The sequence below is a fragment of the Ischnura elegans genome, chromosome 3, assembly GCF_921293095.1.
Source record: "Ischnura elegans chromosome 3, ioIscEleg1.1, whole genome shotgun sequence".
NCBI lineage: Eukaryota > Metazoa > Arthropoda > Insecta > Odonata > Coenagrionidae > Ischnura > Ischnura elegans.
In genome coordinates this window covers 112770060-112789663 of record NC_060248.1, presented here as the reverse complement: position 1 = coordinate 112789663, position 19604 = coordinate 112770060, and the positions used below count along the sequence as shown (strand labels likewise).

Here is a 19604-nt window from a genome sequence, read left to right as displayed (position 1 = left end):
AGTTTTTTATTCATTGGCCTTTCCTTAATATTATTCTCATAGAACGTGGGAGTATTTATTCTCCTCATTCACAAAAACTTTATCCTACGTTCCATTTGAATTACATTCAAAGAACAAGATAAACTCCCTGAAGGTATTTGTGTTATAAATCGGTTTTGACTCGATACCTCAGATAAATGCCGAGAGCTGTGAGCCGTTTAAAGGCGAATTTTGCGAGCAACGGTAGAGAACAAGCTGAATGAAGAGATAAACGAAAGCCAAAGGCATATTATGTGCAAAATATCAACGACATTTAAAATTTTGGTAGAGAAGGAATTAATAAGAGAAGTGGGAGAATATGATTGTCATAAAATGAATATTTATGGCTCAAAGAAGGGCTTGTTTTTCTTTGGAGATACTTATAAGGATTTTATTAATTGTTATCAATATCAAAGCCTTTGACATTCACACACATGAATATTTATAATTTATGAAATACCACTAACCCTACTTATAGTCATCTAATGTATCCTTATTGATCCTCCATTGTCATGTACTGATACAGAATTGAGACATGTGGCCGGTATTCTTCAGTAAACATTAAAATTCTCTACGAATACCATAATTCCTCTGCTATTGTCTTATTCGGTAAACTTAGTAACTCATTGATGTCTGGATAGCTGTGACGGTAAATTTCAGCCATTAATATCCAAAATAAAGTCCAGACATCCACCAAAATATGATTACCCTGGGCGAGTTAACTGGCAGCTAGCGAATTCTCCAGTGTTGCTTGTAAACTCACTTAATGCAACGACGTCAAAATCGTGTGGTAATATCCTTGGAAGGACAGCTAAAGAAAGCCTTTGATGAAATGTATGGAACGGATTTTGAATGTTGTGCTATGAAAAAATAATGCATTAGAATATTTTTGGCATAAAAATAGAAAGGATAGTGGCCTCAAACCATTTCTAGGGCTCTTGATTTATTATAATTGCCATGAAATAAATAATACCCTTATATTTCCATACTATTCGCACTTTTAAGCTATAAAAAATAAAGATTCAAGTTTCTACAATTGCCGTCATCGGTCATTCTCAACTTTGGCAAGGTTACCTTGATATCGCGAATGTTAACCATTGAAACCTGGATCGGAATTCTTCAATTAAAAAGTGTTGTCCACGACTACATCAGAAAAAAATAAATGATATATCCAATATCTTTCTTTTTAATAATACCAAAACCGTAATGTCACCATGAAGATTATATAGTTCCTGATTTAATAGTTTGCTCCATTTTCCGGGCAATTCGTCCATGGCTGCATCATAAATTTTCTTACATGAGGGGGTGAGATGCCAAAGAGTGCAAGTGATTTTTTTTACTAAACAGAGCGAGTTAGAAAAATTAGGTAAAGAAAACAAACGAGCTCAACTAGATATTTAGTAGTTTATTTGATTTTCTACTCGACGTCAGCACAGAACAGAAACTCATTCAACTTTTTCCGGAAAGATTCCGTGGAACAACATATCGAATGATAATTGCCACGCAGTTATCATTAAGTACTAGTACCTTATGATAATTGTGTTGTTATGTAAGCACGTGTTGTATGCTGTAATAATAAAATTTGTGGACAATACGGTATGTTTTTATCATTAGAAACCCACTCATGTTCCTTGACCACCGAGTTTTTGCATATTTCTTCTATTAAATTCTGTGCCTTGTTTAGAAAAAAAATCAATTGCACCCCTTAGCTTCTAACCCCCTCACATACAGTCAACCTCTGCGGTGCAAAATACTGATTCGACATCCTTTGCTGCTCTTTCCTATTATTGCTCGCGTGCAGAGTGGCGCGGGAGAGGCGGCGTGCGGCTCGGATCCTCCTTCTGCTGGCCCTGCTGTTCGCCGCGTGCTGGCTTCCTTACAACGTGCTCTCGCTGCTTCTGGACCTGCGGCCACATCCGCCGCCTGAGGTGAACGGTGGCGAGGCGCCGGCCGCGCCATCCGCCTCCGAGGAACTCATCATGAAGGCATTCCCCTTCACGCTGCTCCTGGGCCACGCCAACTCCGCCATCAACCCCGTGCTCTACTGCTTCATGACCAACAACTTCCGGCGGACCGTCAAGGCCGTGCTCCGCTCGCCCTGCACCGGCGGCGGCGCATCCCTCAACTCCCGCAACCGGAGCCGCGGTCTCCCGATGGGCAGGAGGGGAGCCGACACCACGACGGAAGGCGCCAAGAACGCCTTGGGCGGAAAGCGCAAGGTGAGTTACCCCAACGTGTCACGTACGCCCTCGTATGAAAAGGTGGTTTTTCTTACGAACTATGCTCCCCATTATGCGCTTTAACTCAGGTACTACTCGGTTAAATTGATGGAAATAAAACTTTTATAGCTCTGCACTCTTTTTAATTGAGAAAGTTAAGCCGAGTCATTTCTTCTATCATTTCTTTCGTCCCTCTTAGTTCAAGCTCCAGCAATAACTTTTCAGGGACCATAAAAGTGATCGCTCAATCCATCATTTTCTGAATCTTATGCACATTCGGCTATCCCTTTTTCCATCACTTTGTCCACGTTGGCAGATTTCATTCAATTTTAAGCCGAATGTGGCGTTACAATAGTTGGTATTCGTTCCGATATCGGCCGTTCATTATAATAGGCTGAAAGACGGTACCAGCGATGGTTCCGCTGACGGAGAAACGGACTTCCAGTTGATGGATAAGGGATGAGACTTCCCGTCCCGGGAAACATCACTGGAGTTATCGCTCAATAGGGTTGGAAAAATGATTGTCTGATTCATACTTTTACTTACAATGCGTTTGGATGAATACGATAATTATGCTTTTGAATGGATGATAGAATGGATAAATAGAATATGGAATCACCATCATACAGTCAAATTATAATTATTACTATCAATTATTCACTTAAAATTAATTATTATTAATTTATCTGATAAATACGATATGCGTCGAAAAGCGTTGAGAGTTACATCCGCAATTTAAAGGAGTGGAAATAACAAAAGGTTTTCCTTACTTCAATTCATTATGTTATTCATCCATATATTGCCGAATAAAGTTGCACCATCAGTTCATTTTACCGTAGAATAAGTGTGTGCCTGATGAAATGCAAAATTACTCCACGCCTCCACTTTAAAATCGTGGGATTAAATGAAGAAAGTTTATTTTTCATTTGCGATTTCACCCGAATGTATTACACCGTGATCAAATATTCCTTGCATTGTTTTAAATGAGTAGGTGATGGAAAGCAGGGAATAGTCATGTCCCAAACGTCTGAGAAAATTTTTCATGACTTTTTTCATAATGATATGCAATAGTTAACTCTACCCTTATTTTTTACCTTTAAATTTATTTATTTATTTCCACAAATCCGAAAACAGCACTATTCGGCTTTTACATGGGCTTTAACATATTACATCTGTCTTTAATATTTCACCATAATAATCGCCGCGCCGTCGACTGACAGATGGCTGACGCGGAATGTTTCGTGGAACTTTCCCTTGGTTAGGAGATTTGAATTCGGTAACCTTGTAACGGCCCCGGAACCCCTTCAGCCTGGTTGATAAAAACCCCTACATTTGATGCCATATTATTCCATATTATATATATTCCATATTGACTTTCGTGTGATTTTCATTCATTTTCCAGTTCCTTTTCTGGCGGTAAGTTATCAAAGCTAATAAAGTCAGTAATTATTTTGTATTCATTGAAAAATCGTTGTTTATCGTTCAATTTTAATTTGACACCCTATTTTGACTTTTACTTGACTTAAATTGAGACTAAATTTCAATCTTTTTTGTGCGAACTAACACTTTAAAATGAGAGTTGATTATTATGACACTACTCGAAAATTCCACACTTAATTTAGTATTCACCGACCCTGGTTTTACGCTAGAAAATGGGACTGAGCTGCTGATTACATTGATGATAATACTGAGTCGTCGATATTTACTGAGTACTGAGTCCTCGCCTACCAAACCAATGGTCGCGGGTTCGAGTCCCGCCAGAGTAAGTTATCATTATCCTGGGTATGGATGTTTGTGCACGTTTGATTGTGAAATTTTATCAAAATTCCGTTGTAAAAGTCGAATAGTGCTGTTTTCGGACTTGTGGACATAAATTTAAAGGTCAAAAACTAAGGGTGGAGTTGGCTATTGCATATCATTATATTAAAAAAAATTTCCTTTGTATTGCGGTGCTGTTGAGCTGATTTTACCAGAAGTTGAACTCTTTCGTGCGTGTGGATGAGTTTGTCCTCTTGCTGAGGTTGAGAGTATTTGTGTCCAAACTTCGAGAATGTAAACAGTAGATACGTTGCTAAGGCCAAATATTGGTACCAGTATCGAAGCTTTTTCATGAGGAGTTTGCTCTGGGTCGTTAGGGTCTAACACCCCATGAGTCCAGTGACCTGCTCATATGCAATCCAAAAGGAGTAGAAGACAATCATGTCATGAATGGGCTCGTCAGTTGAAATTTTAAACACTAGGGCGTCAGCGTCCCGGATTGATGTTTAGACCAACAACTTCAATGGTAAAGTGTATAAAGGGCCATATCTGCTCACGTATACGATGAAAGACTATAAACCAGGTAGATTTAGCAGTGTCCGCATGCCCATGCAAAGTATCGATCCGTATCGGGTTGCATGTAAGTGTGCTAAGGATTTATGGGCAGGGATCTGTGTCGAGCCCCTGCCGCAGAATCGAAATCGTTCCTGAAAATCAACTCGTTGTCTACAACACAGTCATTACCATAAATTTTTGTTTATTTATTATGGCCATTGGAGTAATTTTGAATTTTAACATGTACCTGTGAGGCCATTGAGCTCACGTTCCTAGAATTAAATGCTCAATTAATCATTATCCGTTAACTAAAATGGTGATATCCTCGCATGTTCATAAATTAAACTATTTTAAATCATCTTTATCAATGAGTGTAAAAAGTCATTTTTATCGGAATCCATCACTAATTCCCATACTATTTTTCCCCAATAATTTAGTCTGAGGTAGGAGTAACTATAACTACTTAAATATCCTAAAATATGTCTGAAACAATTCTTTACAAACATTCTATTGTATCGTTTTTAATCATGAATGCGATGATTAAATTTTAAAAAGTAAATAGGCATGCCCCCTTCTATTGTTATTGAGAATTCATTTCAATAGAATATAAGATATGGTATCTCGATCTCTAATGTAGTGTCATGGGCGAATGACACATTTTCTGTCCCAAAGCTATTTGAAATATTATGCAGGAATATTTCATATTGGGAGCGTGTACTATAAAATTATTGAAGATCCTGATTTCCAACTGAATCTTGTTGTACCACCTAATATCGAATATTGCGATTTATTTCTCGTGAAGTTGTCGATACTATTACGCTTATTGATGTGATCCAAAGGCTGCATAATTAATGCGCCCAAAAGATCTTCTCGCGAAAGAGTGATTGCCGAAGATGGATCGCCATATATCACGTGTACGGAACGGCACGAAGTTCATTTCCGAGTTGATTAAGGGGTTGAAATTACCGTTGGCGTGAGAGTATGAAGTTGATTAATGAAGAATGGTGCGCGGCTTAAAATGCCACGAAGTCAGATTATCATATAACAGTCTTGGAGGATTTTCGCCATTCTATTTTCGCCCCACCTTAAGCGATGCGATTCGTTCAAGAAGTCACGTAAGGCGGAAACTCCTTATTGTCTTGGCAGAGGGGAACATGTTCCAAGCAGCGGCGCTCAAACCCATGGGACGAATTAATGAACTCTCGCGGTGAAAGCCTCATATTTAGCATCGTGGATGTGACTTGTAGGCTGGATTCATTTGCTCAAACAAAGGCGAATAGTCTTTCTCCTCCTCCTCCTCTCTTTTCTCTCTTTAAGTTCATTCACTTACTACTTACTACATCTCGTAAGATAAATACGAGATAAAAATGTATTATAATAATTCTTGAAGAACACTTGAAGAAAAATAAGACACTTTCACTTGAAAATATGTCCAAAATGTCTGTTTCACTCATTGCATCAATGTTTTGGCCTGGATTCCTAAATAATTAACTCTTACGGTGAAATTTTATGCTCATTCATCGTGGAAGTATTATATTATTAGCATACAAAATACAAGCAACAGAATTTCCATACTAAATCGGAGATCTGGCGAAATGGAGAGAAGGAGATATTTTAAAGTTTAATCTATTGAAAACTAGAAGACAGCTTACTCTTGAAAATATTTTAATAATAAGCAAATAATTTTTTATTCATTGTGAGCCAGATGAATTTATGAAATCTAGCTTCATTCATAGTACAACTCGCCCATCAAACGTGATACATATTTCTGAGAACTTACGGGAGATAGTGTTTCGATATACCTAACTAATTTCCTTTCCAATTGCTGATGACTAATTCTCAGAGAAATTGGGTCTTGAAATAACAACCTTAGTAAACATCATATAGTATATGTAAAAAAAATTTAATGCGACCGTTGACGGCGATTTGAAAATTCATCAGAGATATTAGCCCACCATTTTGTACTAATTCATCATTTAAAATAAAGGCCTCCATTTCAGTGTGTATTTCGTTTGGTTAGTTACGCCACACTCTATCCGTTAACATCTAAGGAAATTAGAGAAATAGTATGCCATTGATTTCGTTTTTATCGTGCTATTCGCACAAGTGAACGGATAACAAGATGTAATTTCTACAGATTTCAAAGTATTAAACAATTTAAATTTTGTATAAATAAGGTAATTATTTATATAGTCTCCAATTTCCGAGATTTTATGTCAAATTCATAAAGATACGGTACGCTATTAAAGGCGGCATGTGGAAATCCCAGTCACGTAGGCAAGAAGTTCTCTCCTTACTCTTTGTACGCCTTATTTCATTTGCCAGATAATTCTCGTCAGATACTTTTATGGTAAGGAAGGTTTCACGTTTCCAACTGATTAACAGTGTTTGTCGTCGCATAAGGTTTAGGTTAAGGTTAAGGAAAAGTAATATCCAAGTGTATATCATAAGACACTTTAGATATTATTATACCAATAAGATTTTTAGATAAAGAGTATTTGACATATTTGAAGATTTTTTCTCGAGTACATAACGCATAGTACGAAAATACGGCTTCTTTTATTCTACTGTAGTAAATTTGCTCTATCGCGGCATCATCAGGATTTCAGATTGAAATAGGAAATTTCCTTTTTATTGGAATTTAAATCTTTTGGAATTTCGCTCATACTATAAATGTATTTCAGATGCGTTAAAACTTTACCACTTAGAGACTGTTAACAATCGTTTTGGGGGTGTCAACCAATTCATGCGACTCGTGCAAAAATGGTTGTAATTTTTCAAAATAAGTACTATCACAAAGTTCATACCAGAGGTATTTGTCGAGAGTACATATGACCACAATTTATTATAAAAGTTGATCGTGGTACCACATGTCATACTCTCTCCATAGCCATACTAAGATGATCATTATGGCCAAGCATGCGAGAAAGTTTCCTACCCCTCCTTTAAGGAAACTTATGTTTATAGAAAACAATTATATTTATTCCAGCGTAAAAAATTGTCGACAATAGTATTTTCACGCAGAATGTTGTTCCATTAAAATTTACTTTGACTTTTACCTCCATGTACTGCGATAAATAACTGAATTCCGTATTGATAACTTTAATTAATATTCTTAAAATTTTGTACTGCCAGGAAAGGCTTAACGTTTTGAAACAGGAATCAATCCTGCAAATAAATAATCGTTAAAATATATTTTAATACTCTAAGCCAGTTACCTTTTATAAATTACAGTTTCGATTCTCCGTATATATTTTAAGGTTACCTCTCAGAATGGCATTTTCCATAAATTAAACAGTTAACCAATATTTCGATCTCATTTTACGGATATTTTATAATTCGTGACCATAGTTACAAATCCACGAATCTTGATTCTGAGAACAGGTTCTGTTTTAAGAAATAGGGTTAAATAGGCCGGAATAAATTTGATGCAATCTTTATCCCTGGGTCTCAGTTCATAAAAATAATAATTTCCTTAAGTTTTCAAGCGACTTAATGAGTTTTCCCACTTTAACTCACGGCACCATTTTTTGTCGCGACTAATTGTAAAACTTTTCGGATGCCGAAACACCCTGAGCCACTGCGGTTGACATGGTTCTCCTTCATTCTAGGTCATTAAAGAAACGGGGATAAATGGCATTGAAGTTCATTTTCTCGCTTGTCTTAAAGAAAGTAGCCTAATTTTGTGTTAAATTTTCTCCCATCCAACCTTCCTCAGTCACTCTTTCGCCAATTTCATGCTGAACGGCTTAACCTAATCATCCGTTGGATGTTTTTTGGTCCTTTCTTTCGTCACTACGGAAAAAATTGGTACACAGGGAGTGAGTCAGTGCAACATATGTTGCTTAAATGTACAAATTAGGATAAAATTAATACCAAGCTTCTCCCTGGCTTTGTAAGGGCCAATTTTTGCCTTTTCCACATGATAATGTGCCATAAAAATTTTAATTAACCGTTAATTAATAAATTATGCTTGAGTGGTCCCTTTATTCCATTACAATTTGGATAATCCATATCCTGTTTCTCGGTGTGCGGTATCTTAGGTCTAAACAACATAAGATTAAATTCTTGTTTTTCATAATTAACTTAGAAATTATTCATTTTAAGAAAAATTATGAAGTTCCTGGGAATTAATAGAAATCCAGAGCCTTTTTGTAGTCTCATATGGCTCCTCACCTACTTATATTTTCTTGAGAACACTCAATGATTTTAATTTTTGTATTCATAGTTGAGGGTTCTTAAAGTTAGAATTATCCAGGTTTCAATGCTTTTTTTATAATTCGAGGTTTTCATAAAGAGGAAACCACGCTGCCACAAATATGGCATAGGAATGCCTCCAAAGTGTTCCATTACTTTTGTCCAAATGCACGCAGAGATGTGTTTTCCATTTGAATTTCCGCGAAAGCAATTAAGACCCAACCACGCCACTTCAAAAGGGCCTCCGTTTTTTGTGATATTTCCACCCGCACCACCTGCCCCTCACCAACCCCAAACACCAAAACCCCACTTCTCCTCCGACCAAAACCCTATAATACTCCGATATAACTCCCCCCTCCCACATCTTTCTCCTCCCGAACAACCACCATTCGCTTCCGACCCTTATTCACTCTCTTTCTCAACAAATCTTTCCTCCGAAAACTTCCGCTCCTTCCGTAATTCACCCCTCTATCTTCCCCTCGCGTAAAAATACACCCACGCTCCAACTCACACACACACACTTGGACTTTCCCAAACTCCCTGTCTCTCTTCCCCTGAACGCCGCCTCCTCTCGCTTCATCTACGCACGCATCCAATTAAACTTCGTTCGCACCCAATATATGTACTCCCTCCGATACGACGACCCTCCATTCACATACACGACACCACCTACCTTCTTCTTCTCCTGGCCTAATTCTCTCCCTGTCTTTAAACGACCCCAAACAACGTCACACCATCATCGCCATCGTACTCTCAAACACGCACAAACCAAAAAAATTAACAAACTTCTTCCTCTCGTAACAATGGCATAAAACAAACAAACAAACCATCTCGACGACCTCCTCCTCCGCAACCGCGTTTCTTTTGTTCTCGATTTGGTGAAAAAATGTTTATAAATCTTCCTCTCGTTACACTTCTAATTTTCACTCCACGCTGCCCTCACTCGCGTTTGTTTTTTTTCTTTCTCTCTCCCTCTTACGAAATGCGTGTGTTCGTGCTTCTTTTTTTTTCAATTTGTTTCGCACTCCGGCGTTCTCTCATTTCTCCCCGCAATCTCTTTTTCGTCTGCGGCCGTTTTCCTCCTCCGCTTTGTTGAATCTCTTTCTTTTGCCCCCCTACCTCGCGAATTCCCCCTACGCTCGTGTCTCTTCTGTCTTCGCGCACAAACCCACCCACATTATAATCTCGCGTTCTCCCGTTTAATGGCTCCAACGTTACTTTTCTTTCATCTCTTGCCTTCTCTCACTCTTTCTTTGCGTCTAAATGTTTTCCTCTCTCTCTCTTGTTACCGCTGCGTTCTTTTTAATTCATCCCCATCCTTTTTGCGCGCCAAAATTTTTTGATTGACGTTTCCCCTACCCTCGCCCTTTACCCATCGGTCTTTCCACCCCGTTTCATTTCCGTGTCTACGCGAAATACACTCTTTGTCTGTTTTAATAATGTTATTGTATGTTTTATTTCTCTCATCCCTCCCCACCATTCCTTCCTGCATAACATCTTCTTCTCTCGCACTCACATCTCATTAATCTTTCAAATCCATCCGAAAACCTTTTACATCACTCCACATTTTATGTAACCCATCTCAAAACAATAATTCTCCCGAATTTTTATCCTTCCTTAAATCGCCCCCCTCTCTATTGGCAAACACACCCACACTCAATCACATTAATATTTTCAAATTCCCTATCACTCCCTTTTAAATAAATCCGCTTATATCTCTTCTTCGTGGTCTTAAACATCCTAAATTTTAATCTTTCTCATCGCTCATACTATCCTCGCCAATCACAATGTTATCGCCCTTGTTTTTTTTTATTTCAATGCTTCCACTTGAAAATATTCCCCCTTGTTTATTCCTCCTCCATTATCAAAACTCCCAAATTTTGCTGATTAACCGTATCAAAAATACCACGTTCATTCCATATGCCCTTGAAAACTTCCCATTGAAAAAAATGAAAAACTCATTGTCTCACCCTTCACTTCGCATGCTTCAAACGCCTAATTTCATATCAATATACACACCTTACATAAAAAACAACCATCAAACTTTCTTCCCCTGCCCTATTCTCCACTACATTTCCTCGTCTCTCGTCTACCTCCCCTGTGGTCCCTTTCGACCTCCGTTCATCCCTCCTCCCCCTCCGTTTCCATCCCCCAACCCTTCCCGCCCACCCCCGCGCCCTGCTTTTTCTCTTTGTTTCCGTTCCCGGCGCTGTCCCCGTCCTACAGGTCCGCTTGCCGGGCAGGGGGGGCGACGGGGGCGGGGGAGCGGTGGGCCGCGTCATGTGGGAGGACGGCGGCGGCCCTCGCGCGCCACCCCACGCCGGAGACCCCGGGTCAGCCTCCGCCCACTCCGCCGCCAGCGGAAGCGATGCTCGTGCTAAGGTAAGTCTCACTCTCTTTAAGATCAGTCTGTGAGCCCTTTTTGCGGCCACAGCAGCAATAAGTAAGTCTTCCTTTGTTTGGAAATTCACTTGATGCAACCTTGCAGTTAAGGCTGATTAATTTTATTGAAACTTTGTAAATATCACACGCAACATTATTTAATATTTCCTCTTGACATAAACTCGTGATTTTTGAACCCTTTTTTTAAGTTGTGTCGTTATTTACAAAAAATCAATATTTATATTTTTAATTCGCTTTGCATCCCGTCTACCTTCTATAATTATGCTCAATACATATTTTTTTACTTTGCAAAAGCGCGGAGTACCAGGCAGCAACCACAGGTTTTTTGTGAAAATTCCATAGAGAAAAAAAAATATTTTTTTTTCTTTCTTGAATGAATTTTTCACCGCTGCCAATCTCGGTATACTTAAATTTATCACAGTTACTTTGATGCAAATAAACTTTATGTGTTTTTAATGCAAAATTTTGTTTTTACATTCGTGCGAAAGATTTCCCTACATCACCGTGTTATCAGCGGTGATGTAGGATAAAACAGCATATTTCTTTCAATTCAAACGTGTCAATTTTTCACCGAGTGTCGAATAATACAAACTAATTTTAGCCTTTGCGTCATCCTGTAATGTATTTTTCTAACTTAGCAACTAGGTAATTTTACCATTACGGCATAAGGCTAATGATATTATTATGGTATCAATAATTTATCGTCATGCAATATAATTTTGAACTTCATTTCCCTTCAACAAAAATGTGAGCAAAGGCTTGCTCCTGAATTATCCCTTTATTTTACAAGTGCTAATGACGACAATGACCTCCTCAGAAAAGTGGAATTGCATAATGCAATCCTCTTTTGTCCCCATATTCACTTCAAAATCCCCACTATATCCACGGAGGAGTAATGCGGCAACATCTCGTAACTTCATGGCCTCCTTTGCGTTTTTTGTCTATGAAACAAGAACTGAAATGTAGTCCCTTCACCACATTCATTTCGTTACATTTGAGATAATGGACTCAAACATTCAGGATTTTAATGGCTCCCTTAAGAACAATTCTCGTCTAACTGCGAGAATTAAAAATTTACTCCTGAAAAAAGGATAAAAATATACAAATATTAAATAGAATTTTCTTTTCATTACAGGGAATTAATCGACGTATCAAAGGAGACAATTTAAGTGTTGCTAATTTAATATACATGTGCTATTTGGATAATTTAGATCGAAGACGCGATTAAAAATTTTAGATCTTACGTTGGCCTCAGCAACTCTAATGTTCAGTAATACCTGAGTCTGTTGTGGAATGCTATAGTGAATCCAGATCTTAGATTTTCGGAATAAAACTGTGGTGGGAAATAAAATTTCCCGGACATTAATGCAGTGTAAAGAATCCTTTTCCAGTTGTCAGTTGCAGAAATTGGAATGCCTTGAGTTGTAAATCAAAGGAGAACACTATGAACGCAGCATTTATGTACGTACCCACGCATACTTCACATTGCTCTGGCTTAATTAGAGGGAAGGATAATTCGCGCAAAATTAATTGAATTGAATTTCACGTCGTTTAATTTGCAAATGTCATTCACCTTTGTTTTCATAGGTAATAGATTCAGGTAATGACTTCTTATTTGTGCTAATTAGTGCGCTAGTTACTAACTAGTGTGCTAATTAGTGTGCTAGATACGACCAATTGATTCGCGTTAAAATTGCCCAAAACTATTTATCTCTTATTTCCTTTCCTCTACCATCGGTATGAAGCCTGTAAAAATTTAACTTTCGTGCATGAATGGAGATTTAACTGAAGAATTCATTTTTGTTGCTGATTTATTTTAAGTCTGGAAAAGCATTCTAAAAATGACGTAAACAAGCGAACTAGTGTGTGAGAGCTTATGTAAGAAAGGGCATTTTGTTTTTAGCAGGGTATCATTTCGTTTAATCCCAGAGAGAAACACCGGGAGCCACAGACAGTCCTTGCGACTCCGTCCCGCGCAAGGGCTTGCCCTGTTTGAATAGAAGTTAAGCCCTGATTCTCTTCTTTGTTTTGCGTCTACGTGAGAATTTAATTAGGAGGCGCTTAGCATAGATAGTAAAAGCGGTCGCGAAAAGCAAGTCACCTCCGGCTATAATTATCGCGAAGGCCGGAGAGGAGAGGCTAGAATGTTCTCGATAGAAGTATGCCCTGCAGTATTTCTCTCTTGATATCTCCCTCTTCGCAGGATCTACTGTATTCAAAGGATCAGCTGAGCTATGAATTATTTATTTCCAAGTTTTACATAGGTGGGCAGGCTTGAGTAGTGCTTTGGCAACAAGATCATTTCACTCCACTACTTTTACCATTTGTTAAGTATGAAGTTTGTTATAAACTAGCATTATTAATGGGCGTAATGATAAATAACATTTTTTGACTTTATGTTTTACTTAAAAAAACTTTTTATCAGCTTCATTTTTAGGTAACTAAATTATTCAGCTTAGTAAAACCACTTGTCTGTTTCCACACACTTTTATTTAAACCGACCATGGCTTCGGCAACTGGTGTCATTATTATATCTTGATAATGGCACCAGTTGCCGAAACCATGGTCGGTTTAAATAAAAGTGTGTGGAAACAGACAAGTGGTTTTACTAAGCTGAATATTAAAGATTTCCACCGTATCACGCCGGACACTGTATCTTTTAACTAAATTATATCGATGCCCAAATTCTATACTGTGCCGAGAAGGGAGGACCAGCAATAGTTTCTGCGTTTTAATTTTTTTAGGTAACGATCGCTGCCAGAAAACATTTTCATAGAGGTTCAATTCAGCTATTGAATGAGACGGTGGAAAGAAAGAAAAATTGATTTAAAAAATGTAGTAATCCCTACGAAAGAGCAGTGTAGTCTCTGCTATGGTAATTTATCAAAGGGAATGTTTGTAGGCTGGGGGGCGTTTGAATTACGGGTGTGGTGAAGAACAAAGCGGATGGGACAGGTTGCTGGGTTACCGAGACGGACTAACGAGGTCATGTTGGACCTCGTGCGAGAGATACAGAAAATGCAAGGAGTGTCATAGAGAAAATGGAATAGTTTATTGAGGACGGGTAGGAAGGCTGGGGCAAGGGGTACATTGAAGGGAGGAACCATTGTGAAAAAATGAGAATTTGCCAAGTGAAGAAGAGCGAGGAAAGGGTTAAAGGCTCTTAAAACTGAAAACGAGGAACTTTGAAGTCACTATGACTACATTTTCTAAGATTTCTACTCCTCCGTCGTCTGCTCTGAAAACAACTGAGCAAAATGTCAGCTAAAAATAAAATGCGTTTTACAATTTCATGTTTTCTTTTATCATCCAAAAAGGAATATGGGTTAGGGGACATGCAACCTTTTGCATAGCCAGTAAAATATTGGAATAATGAAACGTGGAGATATTTGTGAAAGATCAGAAATATCATATTCAAAATTGAAGATGTAAATTTAAGCGCAATTAAAGTCACATAAATCGTCTTAATTTCATGGAAAGTGTTCCTGGACCGAGATTTTTTCCGCAATTGTTCCCGCTTACTGTAAGGATTGAGTTTTATATTTAATTAGAAAAACAGGACTCGCTTCCTTTAAAACCATTTTCCCTAAAAATCGTCGCCAACAATGTTTACTTAACTTAATTCTGACTTGTTAAAAAAATTATGATTGCATTAAATACGCCATTCTCCTCAAGTAAAAACTGTTTTCACTTACTGCATGTTATAGTTTATTTCAACGAAAAATAATCTCGTTACTTGAAATCATATCTAAAAAATAAACAAGCAACAAACCTGCGATTTCCAGACTCAGCTAGGTAGTACAGATCAAACCAAAAAAATATTTTGTTGTTGTCAATAAATGATGAAAGTCTGCGGAGATGAAAGCTAGAACGGGCGTCCACGGAAAGTTTACATCCTTTTGCCTCCCTTACTCGTATAATCTCTCAAATATGTTATTTTTAATTTTAATTTCTCTAAAGAAAGGTACCAAAACTTTTGAATGTGGTTCAATTCTCAATCCCTACCTCAACCGGATCAGACTTGGGTTCTCTATTGATGTTGAACTTAATATACAACTTCTAAGGTATAATTAGATAATTTTTCTAAAGGTTGGTAGATGTTTCCATTTTAATTCCATATTCAAAGGTACTTTATTGAAGTTATAGAGAAGATTACATTTCTGCACGGCTACGGATTAAACATAGCTAGGTAAGTCAGCCGTTACCGTACTTAAGAGATAAGACTATCCCATTGCAAATGACTGACTTGGCTTCATATGGGGCTTAACTTAATCGCAATATCCATTTAGAGGGGTCTAAAGAAGGATAATGAAGAGGAATGACAGAATTGAATTTCATGAAAAATAAGATTGACAGGACCAATTAGAGGTGATGAATTTGATGGTGTCTACACTGTGCAACCCCGCATGTTTAAATTATTTTATGTTCACTCTTTTATTCATTAAACTGAAGTAAACGTAAGATCTAGAATTGTGAGGTTCAACTCATTAGCGAAATCGTCATCACTGTTAATAGCTGTTTAATTCCGTGACTGAGGTTTTTATCTTGAAAATAAAAACTTTATCACATGTAAGAGTAAGTAAATACGTATGCATGGTAGGGTCATTCAATCCAAATGCAACCAGTTATGTGCCCCTTAGAACACAATATTGACCAAATTTTGCAAATCATTTTCTATTGATTAGGAAACGAAAACATCGAAGCCTTTTTCTTTGTGGACTGGAAAGTTTTGAGGCCCCCGCTCTTTTTCAAAATATGTAGTCTAATTTTTTCTCTTTTTTGCGTGCAAACATGTAGGTGGGTGGACGAGGAGGCGGAGGAGGAAGTATAGCTGGTGGGAGCGACGGGGGCGGCTCGAGCTGCGGCAGCCACCACGACGTGCACCGCCTCTGCTATCTGACCAAGCGGTCGGCGGAGCGTCGCTCGTGCGAGGAGCCGCCCTCATTCCGGGGATACGCGGACGAGGACCTGCCCTCGGCGACCCGCAGCTCCCAGGGAGGCTGCAGGCGGATGAGGCTTGCTTCGCAGTCCACGACTTCGACGAGGCTCAGCCCACCCGAGGATCTCTGCTCGGCGTAAAGGAGAGGAAGAAGGAGACAAGGAGAAGGGAAGGCAAGCGCGGCAGAACTCTCATCACGAGACGAGAGAGCGATATACACTGACGTCTCGCGAGAACTTTAAGGTGAAGTCAGGTCAACGGAGAGTCGTCTTACTCGCGAGAATCAGCCCATTCGAGTGAGTTCACCTATTCACGCATGCTCTCGCACTCGAGTGCGAGTTCATCCATTCTTGCGAGTTCTCCCATTCTTGTGAATAAGTGAGGACGTACGTCTCATACGTTCTATACGTCACACCACCACGCTCTGCTACCAGGGTGAAATTCAGTCAGGATGGCATCTGAAAGAGGTGTTGCCGTACTTTTCAGAGTCCAAGCATTCCTTCTCGAGCGCGAGTTTTGCTCGTGGGAGTGGGTAGCTCGATGAGGTCATGTTGTCGGGAGAGGAATAGGTGAATCCGCTGTTGCCATCATTGCCGTCTCCTCTGTGTGCACCCAGCTGCGCATGTCCATGAATTTTCGTACCAAAACTCACCTCTTCTCGCGATCACCTGTGCCTCGCAGAAATGAGTAGGGGCGACCTCGACAAGAGAGTCCCTGCGAGTTGAAACTCGCACGGACAGTAGAGAGGACCTCGCCGCCAACCCAGTGATATTCGAGCGAATTTTCGCGAGTATTGATCTCCCAATCCATGCGTCCGACCGCGGGTCTTTGGAGAAAAGAAGTTGCTGGAGTTGAAGGCAGGAAAATGTTCCCCGTGACGATGGTGGCCCGCGTTAGGGAAGAGCCCAATGCGGGCGAAACTTCCTGCCGTGCGAGTTAGGGTCCGCACTCCAGGAAAATATCCCGGCGAGCCACGACTCAAGAGTGCGGAGGCTAAAGGCCTGGTTACGCGATACATTAAATTGTACGAGCACGAGTCGTGTGTGCATTCGTGAATGAGCGCAAAAATACATCGTATAACCACGTAACTTGAGTGAATGCATGAACAAGAAATAGAGCATGCACTAATTTGGTCCATGTATTCTTACACGTACCGTTCCGGTCCATCAAAATCGTTCATGCACTTAGACATTAGCTCGAACGATTTAATATATCGTAGTACCAGGCCTTTCCAGATAGTTAAGGCATTCGCAAGTTGAATTATGACATTCAATACTCATGAATAAAAAGATATCAATAAGTTGAGGAGTGGAGGCATAAAAAATTGAATCTATAATTTAACAACAGAGACATTGACAAAATTTCACATTGATGATTGCTTTCTGCAAAGTTCGTGGGACTTCGATCAAACTTTGAATTTTTCACACTAATTCGCAGAAAGCATTAAGTTCAATAAAGTGTAATTAAAATAGACCATCCCGGGAGAGAAGAAAAAAGGAAAGGTGTTTCTTACCATCTTGGGAAGGAGCTTGATTTGCGATATATTTGAATGCATGGGATATGCATAAATATCCGAAAAAATTCTTCGATGATACAATTTTATAATTTAAAAATTATTTGATGATATAATTTGAACTGGATCCCGAAATTATTGAACAAAGTCCGTAATCCTTCATAAATTTTTAAACAATATAAAAAGCGTTTAGCGCTCATTCCATTTTTTCTTACTCGAAGCTCATGTATGGAGAGACTTCTCAAATTGGCAGTACTGGTGTCAATTGATGCAGTGTTCTGTGCAAGGCTATCATCATTACATTGTTGTTGACTTTACGGGTATTGGGCTGTCTCCGACCTCCCCACTAAAATACAAGTTAAAATAAAATCGATAAAACATTTGTAAGATGTTATTACACCGAATTCCGCTCTAGCTAATGTGGCTAATAGCTATGCTGTGAATTATTGCATAGGAATTTGTACGCGACTTCATTCGGTTCCAGAGAGCTCCATAGTTATTTTCAAACCACAGGACTAGAAATATCAATATGGTTTCAGTTAAAAATAATGAAAAGTTTGCTACTCCATTACACTGAGATAGTTTATTCATTCATTTGGGGTTCAAAAATGTGTTTGATAACTTCATTCTTCCGGAGTTATTAATGCGATTGTTGCTTTCCTGACCTAAAATTCAACCCTCTGCCCTGAATGCAAATGAAATAAACCAAGCGAATGATTCCCTGAAGAAGATGACTTTTATAAATGATGCATCATTTTAGGGCCCAGAAGAATGTTGATTATTTTACCTATTTTTTAAGGGTTTTACTCTCATTTTCACCGAGTTCTTGTGTACCAACTCTATAAATGAGCCATCTAGTGTTCTTTTAAGTGATTTCTTTTTAATCTTCGGAATAAGCTGATCCTTACGTTTCGCTACATCAGCTACCGGACAGATTTTTTCCCTTCGGGACCTCCTCGCCGTGTCGGAATTGGATTAAAGAAAGTGAAGCAAAACAGACGGATCCAGTGAGTGTAAAGATCCTCTCCTAAATGGGTTCTCCGTGGAGTCAATGGAAGCGAGTGGGGAAGCTTTCGCTTTTCACCGATCGAACCGGCGTTGATTTTCAATCTCCCGAGGTCTTTCAATCATGAGTGACATAGGCGCGGGAGAAACTGACAGTAGCGCAGCGTGGGGCGATGAACCGCAGAATTTTCGGTCTCCTTGGCCTTTGGCGCGAAAATTCAATCAACTCTCTATTACGTTGGAGGAATTTGGTCACCCCGTCGACTAGCATTTTGTTTCCACTCGCTCCACTGTTCCATTACCATGACGATGAGCGTCGATATCAATTGGCTGTACTCTCTTCCCTGTCCTTTGTCTCGTCCTGTTTTCCTCATCACCGCTATTAATGGGAAGGTGAGTGATGGTGATGTATGTCAAACAATGCAGAGGTTCTTATCCGAGAGATATTGCTTTCAGCACCTCGGGCTGTACTTACTTTCATAACTGATAAAAGCCTTTTCTGGCGTTATTTCATACACTGTTCTTCCATCACAAGGTTAAAAAAATCACCGTAAAACTCACATTTTGCATCATTTTTTCCATTTATTGCCATCGTAAAAATAAATAATATTTTCTGCCGTATCAATCAATTTTAACACTTGATGAAATTTAATTAAAATATCAAACTACTCCGACAGCTTTCAGGAACACTGAATTTTTTGTACAAGTAAATGCATCATATCTCCATCTTGAAATAAGGGTTAATGTTGATTCAATTAAACATAACCTAAGATTTTTTAGATTATGCCACAGTTTTTAAATAAGCATCATGGCACAAAAAATAAAATTTCAGTGGGATTTATATTTTCTCTTGAAAAAAACACAAACTTTTATAATTTGTTTGCTTGACCTTGTTTTAAGAGTCGAAAGTTTGATCGTATAAGACTATACATGCGTACACAGTATTTAAATCCTAAGTTTTATGTACTGCAGCCTTACATTTCTCCCTATGCCATGC

The 19604-nt window shown here is 38.8% G+C and overlaps 1 protein-coding gene across 1 annotated transcript in view; it reads left to right on the top strand.

Annotated features, from left to right (window-relative positions):
* LOC124155248 (orexin/Hypocretin receptor type 1-like) overlaps positions 1-16229 on the top strand; it is a 105314-nt gene extending 89085 nt beyond the window's left edge. The window contains exons 5-7 of the mRNA XM_046528967.1: positions 1820-2237; positions 10974-11129; positions 15948-16229. Of these exons, the coding sequence (XP_046384923.1) occupies positions 1820-2237; positions 10974-11129; positions 15948-16229 (856 nt within the window). The remainder of the gene's footprint in view (positions 1-1819; positions 2238-10973; positions 11130-15947) is intronic.
* The last annotated feature ends 3375 nt before the right edge of the window (positions 16230-19604 follow it).